An 18,793-nucleotide genomic window follows, 5' to 3' on the forward strand; every position below is an offset into this window, starting at 1 on the left:
AATCCTGGCCTAGCCAGGTGTAATATTTAAATTAAGTTACAATTCATTTTGGCAAAGCAACTTTAGGTGGATCTAGGGCGGCACAGTGGCGCAGTGGTTAGCACCGCAGACTCACAGCTCCAGCGACGTGGGTCCAGTTCTGGGTACTGCCTGTGTGGAGTTTGCAAGTTCTCCCTGTGTCTGCGTGGGTTTTCATTGGGTGCTCCGGTTTCCTCCCACAGCCAAAGACTTGCAGGTTGATAGGTAAATTGGCCATTGTGAATTGCCCCTAGTGTAGGTAGAGAATATGGGGTTAATGTAGGATTAGTATAAATGGGTGGTTGTTGGTCAGCACAGACTCGGTGGGCCAAAGGGCCTGTTTCAGTGCTGTATCTCTAAATATAATATAAATATAAAAGGCCTTGGGGTAAACTGCAATTCGCATAGATCTCCCAGTGGCTGTTTTAGTCCTATACGACAGGCCTTAGGATCTGAAAAATGACCTAATGTGGAAAGTATGGGTCATTGATAACAAAAACGAGTAGATGAAACAACAAATGGGAATTGACAGATGTAGAATTCAACAAAAAAGGCATCATTGGGTGACCCCTATATGGATTAAGGTTTAGAAGAATATAAATGGAAGTGTGATTCAGTTGGAACAGGAAGTAAGAAGGCCAAGTCACATCAAGGAGACTGAGCATTTGGTGGACCAATCTTAGTCAAAATTAGAAGAGAAACAAAATAGTGGTTGTGATTGGACAATGATCAACAAAACCAAACTAGGCCACAGTGATAGAACACAGATCTGTTACAATGGATAGTGAAAGCAGATACACATTGCTGAGGGATGATGGTGCCAATTTGCTAATAATCCATTACATCATTAAGGTGATCTAATCAAAGTGTCTGCCCTGACCCCCTCCCTCCTCGCACCCCCTCCCCCCTTCCCTCTCCCTCCATGAAATCGCAGTTTACTTGTTAGCTCCTATCCCTGAGCAGGGGTCCTAACAACCCCACTGCCTTGTGGGCGTCTTGGGAGAGATCAAGGCTAAGGGAGTAAACCCAAACAGAAAATCCGGAGCAGAACCCCTAAGGCAGTCATGTGTCACCTTTGGCATGTTTCCGGCAGTTCCTGCAGCCAGACCGGTGCCAGACGTCATGCTCTGCAGTCCTTTGGACCCCACTAGGAAGGCCGAGAGGGGGGTTTTGACGCTTGGGCAACTCACAACCTCCATACATTCTGCCCAGGCATGTGCCATGGAGAGGTCACTCCATAGTCGCCTCACTGCGACCAAAAGAACACGGAAGGCAGCAGTTACGGGTTATAAGTCCAGCTCAATTGGCATAGAGATTGGGTGCCACGGGTTGCCATTGTTGTTGGGAGAGGGCATCGCATCTCACTGGACAGCTACCGCCCGCCTCAAACCGGGCAGCCCCCAGTCAGAAAGGTTCTGTCCCGCCACAGTCCACCGGGGGTGCTTGGAGCTCAGGGTCATTGCCCGACAAGTGGACTGTAACACCACACCAAACAGCATGGCAGAAAAAGGAAAGAAGGTACCAGCCCTTCGTTTTGCAAGCTGGAACGTCAGAACTATGTGTCCTGGCCTGTCGGAAGACCTTACACAAATCAACAACTTTCGGGAGGCCACCATCATTAACAACGAGCTCAGTTAGACTCAACGTGGACATTGCAGCACTTCAGGAGACATGTCTCCCTGCGAGTGGATCGCTAAGAGAGCAAGACTAAACCTTCTACAGGCAGGGTAGGGATCATGAAGCACCAAGACAGCATGGAGTGGGCTTCGCCATCAGAAACTCTTTTCTCAGCATGATAGAGCCACCTTCAAATGGCTCAGAACGCATACAGTCCATCGAACTGCTCACCGCCTCTGGTCCGGTACACCTACTCGGTATCTATACTCCAACACTCTGCTCCCCACCTGAAGTTTGAAGACCAGTTCTACAAGGAACTCCATAATATCCTTAGTAGCATTCCTAATACCAAACATTTGTTCCTGCTGGGGGACTTTAACGCCAGGGTTGAGGCCGACCATGACTCATGGCCTTCCTGCCTTGGGCGCTATGGCATCGGAAGGATGAATGGGAATGGGCAGACACTGCTGGAGTTGTGTGCCTATCACAACCTCTGCATCACCAACTCATTCTTTCATACTAAACCCTGTCACCAGGTTTCATGGAGACACCCAAGATCACGTCGTTGGCACTAGCTGGATCTCATCATCACAAGGCGAGCCTCTATAAACAATGTCCAAATCACATGCAGCTTCCACAGTGCAGACTGCGACACTGACCACTCCCTGGTGTGCAGCAAAGTTAGATTCAAACCAAAGAAGCTATATCACTCCAAGCAGAAGGGCCGCCCATGCATCAACACTAACAGAATTTCTTATCCAAAGCTGTTACATAAGTTACTAAATTCACTTGAAAAAGCCCTTCAAAACACTCCTGCAGGAGATGCAGAGACCAAATGGGCCCACATCAGAGACGCCATCTATGACTCAGCAATGACCACCTTTGGCAAACGTGAGAAGCAGAATGCAGACTGGTTTCAATCTCCCTTTGAAGAGCTGGAACCTGTCATAGCTGTTAAGCGCACTGCACTGCACTGTTGAACTACAAGAAAGCTCCCAGCGAGTTAACATCCATAGCACTTAAAGTAGCCAGAAGCGCTGCACAAAGAACAGCCAGGCGCTGTGCAGATGACTACTGGCAACACCTATGCAGTCGTATTCAGCTGGCCTCCGACCAGAAACATCAAAGGAATGTATGATGGCATTAAGAGAGCTTTTGGGCCAACTATCAAGAAGATCGCCCCCCCTCAAGTCTAAATCAGGGGACACTATCACTGACCAACGCAAGCAAATGAATCACTGGATGGAGCACTACCTAGAACTGTACTCCAAGGAAAATTTTGTCACTGATACCGCCCTCAATGCAGCCCAGTCTCTGCCAGTCATGGATGAGCTGGACGAACAGCCAACAAAATCGGAACTCAGTGATGCCATTGATTCTCTAGCCAGTGGAAAAGCCCCTGGAAAGGACGGCATTACCCCTGAAATAATCAAGAGTGCCAAGCCTGCTATACTCTCAGCACTCCATAAACTGCTTTGCCTGTGTTGGGATGAGGGAGCAGTACCACAGGACATGCACAATGCCAATATCATCACCCTCTATAAGAACAAGGGTGACCGCGGTGACTTGCAACAACTACCGTGGAATCTCCCTGGTCAGCATAGTGGGGAAAGTCTTCGCTCAAGTTGTTTTAAACAGACTCCAGAAACTGGCTGAGCGTGTCTACCCTGAGGCACAGTGAGGCTTTCGAGCAGAGAGATCCACTATTGACATGCTGTTCTCCCTTCACCAGCTATAGGCGAAATGCCGCGAACAACAGATGCCCCTCTACGTTGCTTTCGTAGATCTCACCATAGCCTTTGACCTCATCAGCAGACGTGGTCTCTTCATACTACTAGCAAAGATCGGATGTCCAACAAAGCTACTAAGTATCATCACCTCATTCCATGACAATATGAAAGGCCCATTTCAGCGCCTTATCAGCCCCCTTTCCTATCCTGAGTGGCGTGAAACAGGGCTGTGTTTTTGCACCTACACTGTTTGGGATCTTCTTCTCCCTGCTGCTCTCACATGCGTTCAAGTCTTCAGAAGAAGGAATTTTCCTCCACACAAGATCAGGTGGCAGGTTGTTCAACCTTGTCCATCTTAGAGCGAAGACTAAAGTACGGAAGTCCTCATCAGGGAACTCCTCTTTGCTGACGATGCTGCATTAACATCCCACATCGACGAGTGTCTGCAGAGACTCATCGACAGGTTTGCGGCTGCCCGCAACGAATTTGGCCTAACCATCAGACTCAAGAAAACGAACATCATGGAACAGGATGTCAGAAATACTCCATCCATCAATATTGGCGACCACGTTCTGGAAGTGGTTCAAGAGTTCACCTACCTAGGCTCAACCATCACCAGTAACCTGTCTCTCAATGCAGAAATCAACAAGCGCGTGGGAAAGGCGTCCGCTGCTATGTCCGGACTGGCCAAGAGGGTGTGGGTAAATGGCACACTGACACGGAACACAAAAATACGAGTGATTCAAGCCTGTGTCCTCAGTACCTTGCTCTACGGCAGCGAGGCCTGGACAACGTATGTCAGCCAAGAACAACATCTAAACTCATTCCATCTTCGCTGCCTCAGGAGAATGCTTGGCATCAGGTTGTAGGACCATATCTTCAATGCAGAAGTCCTCGAGGCGGCCAACATCCCCAGTGTATACGCCCTACTGAGCCAACGGCGCTTGAGATGTCTTGGCCATGTGAGCCACATGAAACATGGCAGGATCCCCAAGGACGCATTGCACAGCAAGCTCTTCACTGGTATCAGACCCACTGGCCGTCCATGTCTGCACTTTAAAGATGTCTGCAAACGCGATATGAAGTCCTGTGACATTGACCACAAGTCGTGGGAGTCAGTTGCCAGTGATCGCCACAGGTGGCGGACAGCTATAAAGGCGGGGCTAAAGAGTGGCGAGTCGAAGAGACTTAGCAGTTGGCAGGAAAAAAAGACAGAAGCGCAAGGAGAGAGCCAACTGTGTGACAGCCCCGACAATCAATTTTATCTGCAGCACCTGTGGAAGAGACTATCACTCTAGAATTGGCCTTTATAGCCACTCCAGGCGCTGCTTCACAAACCACTGACCACCTTTTGGCGCTTACCCATTGTCTCTCGAGAAAGAAAGAGAAAGAATCAAAGTGTCTTCTGAGATCCACAAAATCTAATCACTTATGGGAAATATTCATAATTGGACACAAAATCACATGTCTCCACTAATGTAACCTCATAATCAGGACCAGCCATCTTATCCATTTGAAGTGTCATTTATATAAAGCCTTTTATGCCCTCAGGATGCCCCAAAGTGATTTACAGCAATTAATTACTTTTGAAGTGTATTCACTATTGTAATATAGGAAACACGGCAGCCAATTTGTATACGGCAAGGTCCCAAAAAACAGCAATATAATAACCAGGTGATCTGTTTTTAGTGATGTTAGCAGAGGGATAAATATTGGCCAGAACACCAAGAAGAAAACTCCTGCTTGTCTTGGAAATGGTGCCATGGGATCTTTTACATGAATCTGAGAGGGCAGACGGGGGGCCTCAGTTTTAATGTCTCTTCCAAAAGACAGCACCTCCAAGAGTAACACTTTAGTACTGCATTGGAGTGTTAACCTATTTTATGTCCGTTTCTCTGGTGGGGTCCAGGACCTTCTGATTGAAAGGGGAGGGTGCTGCTGACTGAGCCACAGCTAGCATTGAGGTGATTTTTCAGTTCTGGAAATGATAGTGAGGACACTCCCTGTTAATACATTAAGACACGCTTATTGAAATGTGTAATTAATGTTATTGGAATTAATTGGAAATAACACTAATCTCCATATTTTAGGATAATGTTGCAAACAGACCATGGTTGTAATTTATTTTTCTAAAGAAAATTCACTTTGAGCTATTATAATATTGGCATAATTAACCTCCCAGTTTTTATTATAGAGTGAAAGTGCACTATTCTGTGTTTTTCCTCTGTCTTAAATCTTGTATTCCACTTGTTTAATCGTGATTATTAGATCCAATTAAACATAGATATTTAGTATTATTTGGTGTGCTAGCCACTCAGATTGCTTCCTTAAATAATTTAAATAAATGCAAAAACTTAAATGTCAATATAGTATCATATAATGGTGCAGAATAATCCTTTTGATATAAAGATATCATACCCTCTACAATGCACTTTAAGTAATAACTCAATTGATGACTATTCTGATGAAGGGTCACTGACCTGAAATGTTAACTCTGCTTCTCTCGCCACAGATGCTGCCAGACCTGCTGAGTATTTCCAGCATTTCTTGTTTTTATTTCAGATTTCCAGCATCTGCAGTATTTTGCTTTTAACTCAATTGAAGAGCTACTTTGAATCTGACTAAGCTATCTTTTAAGCTTACTTATGTGATGTTCTGTTTCCTTCAGGCTGATTAAGGATGCTGGGATCAAGCTGCAGTCCCTGCTTCAGTCTGGAGTTGAGCAGTATGTTGCCTGGAATAGCACTTCTGTGCAGCTTGCAAGGACTGGCATTGTAAGATTATAGTTTATATGCTCTAATTTTCTTGTTCATAAAATGGACATCAATTCATCCATAATTATCTTGCAGTTTTCCTCTGAATCACCAGATTTTCTGGCATTAATGGTGGATAACCAACTACAGCCAGGAGCAGCTTTACCCATCAGAAACTGATTCCACCCTGACAGAACAAGGAAACTTGGGAAAATTGTATTGGGGTATGAGAGGGAAAGTCACCAATAATCCAAAGTCTTGATTTGTTCAGCAAATAATTACTAAATGCACGTTTAGATTTCATGCACGGGATGGGGTTCCAGGTGATGGCACTGAGCATTCCATAAGCAGATGAATTGATGTGTGTTGTTTCAACACTACTTATGCATGAATGATTTACTTTCTGATAACAGGTGGTTTTGATGTATACTTTACAAATTTCCCAAAAGATGCCATTTTGCCACATAACAACATATTATGCAATCAGGCTGCATCACTTTTTTCAAACAGCAAATTCCACATCAGTGTCTTCTCATTTTTGTTTTTACATTTTGTATTGATTTGATATCAGTATGAGGAGGCATTGAGAAAAAACATGGAGGTTGGAACAATAAAATTAATTAAGCTCATCTAAAATGTCTGACTCAAAGCGTTTTCATCTGTTGTGCCAAATCTTGTATTCCTTTCCTGGAAATCCCCTGCTTCTCAACTGGATCTTCTAGCTCTTGTCTGGTAAAGTGATTTCTTTGTATACAAATCCCCATGATCTATGCAATGGTAAAAGAGTGAACAGTGATAGATCTAGTTTATCCAACATAATACACTGACAATACTCTATTTCCGCTCTCCCTACTGACTCCAGTATGCAGTAAATTAGATATAATCATAACATTAGTTCACTTTGTTTCCTAACCTCAGCCAATACATTTGGAAAGAAACCTTTGCAGGAAAGAGGTGTGCATTCCATTGACTTCTGTTGGGTTCAGAGTTTCTGTTTGATCTTTTAAGTGTTTTCTTTAACTTTTCAGGCTCACTGTCATTACATAGTTGTGAAGAACTTTGTTGAAACAGTGGAAGGATTAAAGTTTGAGCCTGAAATCCAGCAAGTGATCAAAATGTTGTGTGACCTTTATGCATTGACTGGCATTCTGGCCGATGCTGGGGATTTCCTATATGATGGCTATATGACTGGAAAGCAACTAAGCATGGTGACTGCTTCTCAACTGGATCTTCTAGCTCTTGTCCGGTAAAGTGATTTCTTTATGCACACATGCAACTGAAATGAGGTAGAAATATTTGTACATGTCTTTTTGGAGATGAAACTGGTGCATTTTGCAGACTTCAGTTCATAACTGGACAAAGCCGAAAGCCACTAATCATTGCAGAGTGTATTTTGTTATCATAAACTGCAAGCAATTACCTGAATGCAAGAGCAACCAGATTTATTTTTCAAAACAGTACACACAATATATCTTTGCAGCATCTCCTGCCTTAGAGCATGCTGACCAAATTGCTGCTTGTGTTTGATTTTGGTTCCTGTGTAGCTGGGACTACAACCTTTGCCAGGTACAGAACTAGAAGGACAGGAAATAGGATCAGAGATATAGATCTGATGTATGCTTTAGTTTTGATAATTCATTGAGAACCTTTAATGTTTGATATTGTAAGATGCAAAAATGAGAAATATAGACTGTTATAAAAAGCAACCAGTTTATAAGTTAGTAATTTCCATTACTGCTCACTTGAAAACTGTTCAGACCAAAGCCAAATTTAGTTGGACTCTTATTAGTTGTATTAGTAAAGTTTATTTAAAAGCCAAATACTTAAGCTGAAGTTGAACTTCATGTCTCCTACTGAAAGTAACTTATTTCAGAAAGAAAATATTAGAACAAGTTGTTCAGTAAATTTCCGTATTAGAGCAATGAGTGAACTACTTCCATGGTAAACATCAGAAACAGAACACCAGGGGCTGAATTTACTCACCCTGTAAGGATGGGCTGGGAGGCAGGTTGGGGGAGGAGGAGGCCGAAAATGGCAAGGAAAGCAGCCATGGGGAAGGTGGAGGATGGCTTTCCCACACAAAGGCCAATTGAGGACCTTCGCCACCGCTGGCATTTTGCCAGCAGCTGTTGGGCTCCCTGCCACATGGGGAGACTTCCCAGTGAAACCTGGTGGCCTCTCTCAAACACTCTTTGGGCCACAAAGGGGTTCCCCCACAGAAATTGGCTCTCGCCAACCATCCACTCCACCAACCCCCCCATTGCCTCCCTCCCCCCCCCCCTCCCCACAACCAGGGCCTGTCTGATTGGCTCTGGCGACCCCTGACCCCATTTACCTTTTTGGAAGGTCGGAGTCCATTTTTGACAGCTGTAGTCCACCGCTCCCAGCGGTGCTGCTGAGACTGAAATGTGCCAGTCCTCCAATTGGCTGGGCAGCTCTTGGAGGCGGGCTATGATCTTTTAAAGGGACGGGTGCCCCGGCGTCAGGTAATAAATTGTCTGAGCGCCGAAGAATCTGGCCAGGAGTCCCCCAAACAGCAGAGGTGGGATTGTCGCTGGCTTTCTGGCCTGGCGTGGGAACCCTGCTGTGCTGACAAAATTCAGTCCCAGGTCTCTTGACTGGTGTGAAAAATACCACTTGACATCAATCAGTATTCCTAATAAATTCTAGTACTTGCATTAAAAATATAAACATTTTTTTTTTAAATCTGTTTTAGGAAGGATGCTGTCTCAATAGCAGATGCATTTGATTATCCTGACGAACAGCTGAATTCTGCTATTGGTCACTATGACGGCCATGCTTACCAACGCCTCTTCGAGTGGGCTCAGAAAGCCTCCATAGATGCAAAGGTACCCTCAGCTTCATCTGTTAGATAACCATTGTACATACAACATGCCTAATTATGTTGCCTGGGAAGATTTCCTTTGCACACTGATTGTAGTGAAATCATTGAAGGCTTAGATAGAACATATTTACAATTTTTCTGCGAGCAGAAAAATCTGCTTCTCTTCCCAATCTCCCACACCTCCCCAATCACTTGCTGGTACTTTATACTTTCTGAAATGTGAGTATGGAGTGATGTTAATGACCTGAGTGAAGCACTATTTATTATCCTTTACCAAGCTTATTTGCAAACTTTATTTGTTCATTTATTTTGGACAAAAAGCAACACATTTATCTCGTGCTAATTTCATTTGTTAAAAACAACACTGTGAAAAAGAACAAAAACACACTAGAGCCAACTCTTGTCTTAACTCATTCACAATACATGCCCATTGAAAGAACATGTCTGATTAATATGCATTATGTGGCTGTTAAAGTGATGACATGAATTGTTGTAGACATAATGATGCATTAAGTGATGAATCTATTTCAAGCAGTTAAAAGACATTGAGGATAAATATTGAGTGAGAAATTTTATTCAACTTTTACACAGTAATATTATTATAACTTAATTCCCATTCCCTCATTGAGGTTCACAGTTTTTGAATTTTCCTTGTGGTTTTACATTCATGTTGTCACTGTATTTGACACAACCAAGATAAAATAAATAAATAAATGTTAATCATTTGGACTTTGTATGCCAAAGATACAGTTTGTAGTTGAATGACAATTCTATTTTTGAAGTTTCATTTTCTGTGTTCCTCATGATCACATCTGAATTATCCTTCAGTCCTGTTCCTTAGTCTTACCAAGTGAGATTAAATGAATTTTCTCTCTCAACTATGGATGACCTAGTGAAGTCTTGCACCTCAGTTCTGAGGGGAAGCTTGAGAACAAATTTAAGTTAGAACTTAGTTTGCTTAATTATGGTAATTAAGTGTTATATGATTATAATTGCTGGCTAATGGCTATTGTTTTGGTGTTCATAGAGTTATACAGCACAGAAACAGGCCCTTCGGCCCATTGTGCCCTTGCTGGCCATCAAGCATCTATCTATTCGAATCCCATTTTCCAGCACTTGGCCCGTAGCCTTGTATGCTGTAGCATTTCAAGTGCTCATCTAAATACTTAAATGTTGTAAGGGTTCCTGCCTCTACCACCCCTTCAGGTTCCAACCACCCTCTGGGTGAAAATTCATTTTCTTCAAATCCCCTCCAAATCTCCTGCCCCTTACCTTAAATCTATGCCCCCTTGTTATTGACACCTCCGCTAAGGGAAAATGTTTCTTCCTATCTACCCTATCTATGCCCCTCATAATTTTATATACCTCTATCAGGTCTCCCCTCAGCCTTCTCTGCTCTAAGGAAAACAACCCTAGCCTATCCAGTCTCTCTTCATAACTGAAATGCTCCAGCCCAGGCAACATCCTGGTGAATCCCCTCTGCACCCTCTCCAGTACAATCACATCCTTCCGATAGTGTGGTGGCCAGAACCGTACACAATACTCCAGCTGTGGCCTAACTAGTGTTTTATACAGCTCCATCATAACCTCCCTGCTGTTATATTCTATGCAGCGGATAATAAAGGCAAGTATCCCATATGCCTTCTTAACCACCTTATCTACCTGTGCTGCTGCCTTCAGTGATCTATGGACAAGTACACCAAGGTCCCTCTGACCCTCTGTACTTCCTAGGGTCCTACCACCCATTGTATATTCCCTTGCCTTGTTAGTCCTCCCCAAATGCATCACCTCACACTTCTCAGGATTAAATTCCATTTGTCACTGCTCTGCCCATTTTACCAGCCCATCTATGTTCCAAGCAAGGATGTTTGTCCCGTTCCAGTTCAGGTTCAACCCATCCAACTTGTACAGGTCCCACCTTCACCAGAAACAGACCCAGTGATCCAGGAAACCAAAGCCCTCCCTCCTGCACCATGTCTTCAGCCACGCATTCATCTGCTCTGTTCTCCTATTCCTATACTTACTAGCATGTGGCACTGGGAGTAATCCAGAGATTATAACTTTTGAGGCACTGCTTTTTAATCTGCTACCTAGCTCCCTAAATTCTTGTCGCAGGACCTCATCCTCCTCTCTACCTATGTCATTGGTACCAATGTGAACCACAACCTCTGACTGTTCACCCTCCCCCTTCAGAATGTCCTGCAGCCACACCGTGACATCCTTGATCCTAGCACCAGGAAGGCAACATACCATCCTGTTCAGTATCTCATAACACTGGATATCAATAGTGTAAACACTATCGCCATCATACCGTACTGTAATATTAGACTGCATTACACAGAGCAAGATCCAGATCTACATTGCAAAATTTATATATTTTTTGACTTGAAATAGAGGGACACAATATTATTAGATCAGTAGGTCCACCACTGGCACATAGTGGCTGCAGTGTATATCATCTATCAGCATCTTGCCAAGGCTTCTTTGACAGTACCTTCCAACCTCTAACCCATACCACCTAAAAGAATTGGGGCAGCAGGTGTATGGGAACACCACCACCTGCAAGTTCCCTCCAAATCAAGCACCATCCTGACTTGGAAATATGTTGCTGGATGAAAGGCCTGGAACTCTCAACCTAACATCAATGTGAGTGTACCTACACTGCTTTGACTCCAGCGGTTCAAGAAGGCGGCTCACCACCACCATTTTGAGGGCGATAATGGATAGGCAATAAATGCTGGCCTTGCCAACAATGCCCAAATCCCACAAACAAATAATTTAAAAAAATTGTCCTTTAACCATCTAAGTTTTGAGTGTAGAAAATTTAAAATATGCAGTTACTGGAGGAGGGAACTTTGTATCTGGTCAGGTGGTATACCCGATTTGGGATTGTTTGATGCAACCACTGGTGCAAAAAAATGAAATCATTAGCCAACATTAACTTTAATTGTTGAATACCAAAGTTATTTGCCAATTACAGCCCACCCAACCCCCGAAAAAGGGAGATAAAACCAAATCAGACTGAGCCAAATCTGATAATTCTATTTTAGAAGTTTTTAAAACTCTTGTCCAAACAGTGATATTTACTTTGTTTTGCAGGCCCATAGGTCCGACATAAACTAAGCTAGTTTTATGAATGTGTTTGCTGGCAAGGAGCTTGCCCACCAACATAACAAATCAAAAAGTCAGACACATACTACTTGCAATTTTCCCTTTCATGTTTTGCAGCCAGTACACATCCAAAAACCCAGTTTGTACTGCTGGTGGACTCAATTATATATAGTACAGTACAGAAGTGTGGGTTGGCAAGTTTGAATGCACACCAGTTAGTCCATTTCCCCCTCTTGCCATCATGACCTCCATTGGATGCCAGTTTAGATATCAACCTTGCAACCAACATTGTCCATGTATTTTCAAAATCAGCATGAAAAAGAAAGAACTTGTATTAACATAGTGCTTCATGTGCTTGGGATGTCCTAAAGTTGCTTTACAGCCTATTAATTATTTTGAAACATAGTCCCCGTTGTTTTCTAGACATATGCAGAATCCAATATGTGTACAGCAAGGTTCCACAAATGTGCTTAATGGATAGTTGGTGGCTCAGACATTAGCAGAACTCCCCAATTTGTCTTTGAATAGTATTATGGAATCTGTTATATCCGCTGGGCATTCGTTTAATAAGATCGACAGATTTCTAATTACCAATGACATAAAGGGATATGGGGATAGTGTGGGAAAAAGGCATTGAAGTTGATTCCAACTATAAATAAAAATTCTTAAAGGGGAGGACCCACCATTCATGGTTAACTAAAGAAGTTAAGGAAAGCATCAAACTTAAGGAAAAGGCATATAATTGTGCAAAGATGAGTAGCAGTTCAGATGATTGGTCAGAATATAAAGAACAACAGAGAATGACTAAAAGGTTAATCGGAAAAAAGAAATTAGAGTATGAGAGAAAGCTAGCTAGAAATATAAAAACGGATAGCAAGAGTTTCTACAGATATTTAAAAAGGAAAAGAGTAAATAAAGTGAATGCTGGTCCTCTGGAGAGTGAGAATGGGGAGCTAATAGTAGATAATAAGGAAATGGCAGATACAATGAACGAATATTTTGCTTCTGCCTTCACTATAGAGGTTACAAAAAACATTCCTTGGAGACTAGAAGTAAAAAGGAATTTGCTACTTCCAATAATGCAAAGATTCCTTTCTAGGGCTATTTTCCTCTTTAGGTGAAACACAGCCTGTAGGCTAATGTAGATTTTCTGCTGAGAGAGACTAAATCCTTCCTTCAAGGAGAGCACACTTCGCTTGTCTGCCAGATCAAACTGGTTCTACCCAGTCTTTACACATAGTCAAACTGATATAAGAAGGCATGTGACCGTATCTCTCTTGCTGTTGCTTAGAAACAGGCTGTTCGCACACACTGTTTGAGAATATTAAAACTTCTTTCAGTCTTAAAGGCACACAGACCCCCCTTAGTTTTTAAAAGGAGACACTTCCATGACAATACCTGGAGTGAGCGGGTTGTCTGATGAGGGAAGGTTAAATAGACTGGGCATATTTTCACTGGAGTTTAGAAAAGCGAGGGAGACTTGATTGAAGTTTATAAGATCTGACGAGGTGGATGTGGAGAGGATTTTTGCTGTTGTGGGTGAGTCCAGATCTAGGAGGCACTGTTTTAAAATTAGGGGTCGCCCTTTTAGGACCGAGATGAGGAGAATTTTTTTCTTTTGAGGGTTGTGTGACTTTGGAACTCTGCCTCAGAAGGTGGTGGAGGCAGGGTCATTGAATATTTTTAAGGCGGCGGGACTTAGATTCTTGTTAGGCAAGAGAATCAAAGGTTATCGGGGGTAGATGGGAGTATGGAATTCGAAACACAAACAAATCAACCATGATCTTATTGAATGGCAGAGCAGGCTCGAGGGGCCAAGTGGCCTACTTCTGCTCCAAATTTAGATGTTTGCATCAGCTGTGATCGTATTGAATGGTGGAGCAGACTTGATGGGCTGAATAGCCTACTCCTGTATCTCATCTGAAATACAGCATCTCTCAGAGTGCAGCAGTTCCTCAATACTGCATTTGTGTCAGCATAGATTATGTGCTCAGGCCCTGGAGTCAGGCTTGAACCCATGTCCTTCTGACTCAGTTGGAAAAAAACTGAGTAAAAAAAGGCAAATGGTATGTTGACCTTCATAGAGAGAGGATTCGAGTACAGGAGCAGGGATGTCTTGCTGCAATTATACAGGGCCTTGGTGAGGCCACACCTGGAATATTGTGTGCAGTTTTGGTCTCCTTATCTGAGGAAGGATGTTCTTGCTATAGAGGGAGTGCAGCAAAGGTTTGCCAGACTGATTCCTGGGATGGCAGGATTGACGTATGAGGAGAGATTGAATCGGTTAGGATTATATTCGCTGGAGTTCAGAAGGGTGAGGGGGGATCTCATAGAAACCTATAAAATTCTAACAAGACTTGACAGGGTAGATGCAGGAAGGATGTTCCCGATGGTGGGGGAGTCCAGAACCAGGGGTCATAGTCTAAGGATACGGGGTAAACCTTTCAGGACTGAGATGAGAAATTATTCCACTCAGAGAGTGGTGAGCCTGTGGAATTCGCTACCACAGAAAGCAGTTGAGGCTGAAACATTGTATATTTTCAAGACGGAGTTAGATATAGCTCTTGGGGCGAAAGGGATCGAAGGATATGGGGAGAAAGCGGGAACAGGTTACTGAGTTGGATGATCAGCCATGATCATAATGAATGGCGGAGCAGGCTCGAAGGGCCGAATGGCCTACTCCTGCTCCTGTTCTCTATGTTTCTATGAGTACTACCACTGAGCCAAGGCTAACACTTGTTAACATGAGAACAAGAGGAAAGAATTTGAAGAGTTATGGTGGAAAGAGCAAGTGAGTGGGACTAATTGGATAGCTCTTTCAAAGGTCTGGTACAATGGGCTGAATAGCCCCTTTTTGTGCTGTGTTATTCTATGACTCAATGAAGTTTTGCACCATGTCCCTTTGACGAGCTTCCCCACTGCTGATGAGACAATAATTTGATGCATTTTTTTTCCCCTTCCATTCTCATCAGCCAGAGCAAATTACATTTTACTTGTACAAATCAAAGCAATAAATTATGTTGCACAACAGCCAGGATCAATCAAAACAGATTGATCATGATTTGTCTAACTTCAGGCTTCAAAAACATTGTTACAAAGAGAAAATCAGTTGCTCAGTTTCCAGGTATATCCTCCAGTCAGGTTAACTCATGAAGTAATTGGGCAATGCAGCGCTGGCACTCAAAATGCATTTTAGGTAATCACAAGCACATAACCCACAATTTTTCAAGACATATGCAATATAAAGACTAGATCATAGTGTCATGCAGGTCCCCACCTGCCAAGAATGAAATGCATTGGTTTTGTCATATGAACATTGATTTTGAACTGTTGCTGGAACCAGGAACAACCGTGGCTGGGAAAAAAACATTTGCATACTAACAGATGGTGCTTGTGTAGACAAAGGACCATTCCCTGACACATTCAACCCACAATGGATGTTGATCACCGGACAGTAAACGGGTGGGAAGCGCACTCCAGGGCCTGCTGTGGTGATGCAATCCACAGGGGGCAGGACTGGTTGGACCAGCTGATCACATGACTAACTGGCTGTTCCACAGTTTTTTGAACTAGCCACAGAGTTTGAACTCAGAAAGACTGTTTGCTCCTGGACTGAGAAGATATCTCCTGTCTGCTCCCATCCCTTTCTCACAAGCCTCTGAATCCACATGAATCCCAAGAGAGAAAAGTCTCTTACAGCAAACAAGGTTTAAGAAGAATACTGGGTCCCAACGAAAAGCAAGACCTACCTACAATCAAGGACTCTACAGTGAGCTCGAAGAGCCGTAACAAAAACTTCAGATATTGCCTCAAACTTTTCCACTTTATTTCTTCTTCTGCTCTTTTCTGTCTCTATTTGCATGTGTGTATCACGTATGCATGCTAGCTTGGGCGTGTCGTGTATCTGTAGGTGTCAATCGAATTAGAGTTTAAGTTTAATAAATTTCAACTTTTCTTCTTTAAACCTAAGAAAACTGTTTGTGCTGGTTTCTTTGCCTTATAATTGGAAAGCAGTGAACAAGGAGGGAGCTAAAAACATGGCTTAAAATTAAACCCTGTTACGGTAAGACCAGGTGAAGGCTGAGAGGGACCCTTAGACACCTTTCTCACCTGGTCGTATCAGAAATTTTGGTGCTACCGTCTGGGATTTAACCGACAAACAAGAGAAATTGGAAGTGGGAAGTCAATTGTTCCCAATCAAAACAAGAGCTAGATTTCAATACAGGTTTTCTTGTGGTTTTCAGTGATTGAATACTAACATGTCTGCAACTGAAGCCAATAGCTCTCCAAGCCAGGCTGAAGTAACTTGGGATAAGTTGAAAGCATTGTCTATGGAGGAGTTGAGGAAAATGGCTGAGCAGTGTGGGATCACTGTCCGTGCCACGGCTAGAAAGTCTGAACTCCAAAGACTAGTGGCTAACCATTTTTCCCTTTAATCTGAAGAAACAGAAGCAGGGTTAGAAGTAGACCCAGACAGGGTATTGTTAGCAAAGCTACAGTTGGAACAGAGGAAACTTGAATTAGAGGAAAAGGAAAGAGAGAGACAGGAGAGGGGGAAAGAAAGAACCTTCCAAAAGGAACGTGAAGATAAAGATAGACAGGAGAAGGAACAGGAGAGAGAAAGAATATTTCGAAAGGAATACGAAGAGAGAGAGCTGAAGCAGCTTGAGTTAACTAGGGGGCGACAGAGTAACCTCAGTGAAAGTAGGGCCGATATGGAGGAGCGTAATTCCGGGCTGGGTACAGAATTGTTCAAACCCGCTCAACTAATTCCCAAATTCAATGAGGAAGATGTGGAAGAAAAACATTTTGTGTCCTTTGAGAAACTGGCAAGGCAGCTAAAATGGCCAGCTGAGACTTGGCCTGTTTTATTACAAAGCAAGCTAACTGGAAAAACCCATGAGGTTTATTCCCTGTTGCCAGATGAGAGTTCATCAAATTATTAACTAACCAAAAATGCTATCCTTGGGGCATATGAATTAGTACCCGAAGCCTATCACCAAAAGTTTAAAACCCTCACGAAGCAAACTAATCAAACTTATCAGGAATTTGAAAGAAGTAAGCAGCTGGCTTTTGACCAGTGGCTGAGGGCTCTTAATGTACAGCTCAGCTATGAGAATCTCAGGGAAGTAATTCTGTTAGAGGAATTTAAAAACTCTCTCCCACTCTCCATAAAGACAAATGTAGAGGAGCAGCGAGTTCAGAGAGCCCGGCAAGCGGCCGTTCTGGCCGATGTGTTTGCTTTAATTTATAAGTCAGTTTCCCAGGAGAGAACCTTTCCTAATCAACCCCACAAATCTGAAAAGGACAAATGGGTGGGAAGGTGATGGGAGCGCAAGCAGGCCTGGGCGAGAAAGAAAAGCAGGAGACACAGGCGGTCCTCCTCCAGCCAAAAAGGAAGGTGCGATGAGAAGGAGCGAGACCTGGAGATCTGTGTGCCTCCATTGTAATAAAACAGGGCATTTAAAAGCTGACTGCTGGAAACTAAAGGGAAAACCTGTAGGGTTAGTTGGGGCACACCCGCTCAGTGAAGACAGGAAGCTGATGGAAAGCACAGCAGAACAAGCTGTGGCTTTAACTGCAGTAAGAGTGAGACCCAGAAAGCTTAAGGCTGCAAGTGCAGGATAATTTAATAGGATGCCTGAGGGTTATCAAGGTTTTGTGTCTGAACGAAAGTACCCTCGAGTGGGGCAGGCAAGCTCATAATAATTCTCGAGAACCAGGAGCCAATTCAATTTAGATTCAATTTACTGGGAAACGGCCTGACCTTGCCCCCAGAGAGTACAGTGAACACCAGAATGGTGGTGAATGGTATTGGAGGGCAGTGTATGCCTGTACACCGGGTGCACCTGGAATGCGACCTAGTTTTGGGACCAGTAACCATAGGGATTGTCCCTAGTTTGCCTGTAGGTGGGGTTGACCTGCTCCTCAGTAATGATCTGGCGGGGATGAAGGTGGTAGCCCCCCCCCACCCCCAGTAGTGAAAGAAAGACTGCAAGAGGTCAGTGGCAGGAGACAGACCCCCGCAGTTTCCCAGAATGTGTAGTGGATCAAGCCATGATCAAAGCAGCACCCCGAGAGGAGATTGCATTGGCACTGCAGGCAGATGACCAGGTCTGTCTGTCTGAGACTTTCTTTGGAAATGAAATGAAATTTCAGGGATTGAATTAAATGGATTTTCTATAGCTGAGGCTCAGCGAGCTAACCCAGTATTGCGAGAGTTAGCACAGGCTGCGCAGTCTGAAAGTGAAGCAGAAGGAATCTCTGATTGATTGCTACAATTTAAAGTATGAGGTGCTGTTGAGGAAATTGAGTTCTCCTCACAGACCTGAGAGCAAGGGGTGGACCAGTTAGTGGTCCCGCAGAGGTACCAGAGAGAAATATTAAGAAGGGCCCACGAGACTACAATGGCTGTACATGCCGGTATACGAAAGACCTAAGCCTGCAATAAGACAGCAGTTTGACTGGCCAAAACTCCACTGAGATGTGGTGGAGTACTGCAGGAGTTGCCGCATGTGCCAGGTTGAGGGGAAACCCCAACCTACAGTGAAACCTGCACCCCAAAGTCCTGTACCAGTCTTAGGAGGATCCTCCACCAGAGGGCTGGTGAGCTGTAAGGGACCCACGTAGAGAACAAATGGGGACAGGCAAGCACAAGGTTGGCAAAAGATTAGACAGGGAAGGGGAAAAAGTGACCCAAAGGGCAGGTTAAAGGAAGT

The 18,793-nt window shown here is 43.7% G+C and overlaps 1 protein-coding gene across 3 annotated transcripts in view; it reads left to right on the forward strand.

Moving 5' to 3' along the window:
* Positions 1-18,793, forward strand: part of LOC137380063 (peroxisomal acyl-coenzyme A oxidase 2-like) — a 69,432-nt gene that overhangs the window by 46,383 nt on the left and 4,256 nt on the right. For all 3 annotated transcript variants that reach the window (XM_068051625.1, XM_068051628.1, XM_068051627.1), the window contains 3 exons: positions 6,034-6,139; positions 7,147-7,364; positions 8,835-8,967. In XM_068051625.1, the coding sequence (XP_067907726.1) occupies positions 6,034-6,139; positions 7,147-7,364; positions 8,835-8,967 (457 nt within the window). The remainder of the gene's footprint in view (positions 1-6,033; positions 6,140-7,146; positions 7,365-8,834; positions 8,968-18,793) is intronic.

This window comes from Heterodontus francisci, chromosome 19 (assembly GCF_036365525.1).
Source record: "Heterodontus francisci isolate sHetFra1 chromosome 19, sHetFra1.hap1, whole genome shotgun sequence".
Lineage (NCBI taxonomy): Eukaryota > Metazoa > Chordata > Chondrichthyes > Heterodontiformes > Heterodontidae > Heterodontus > Heterodontus francisci.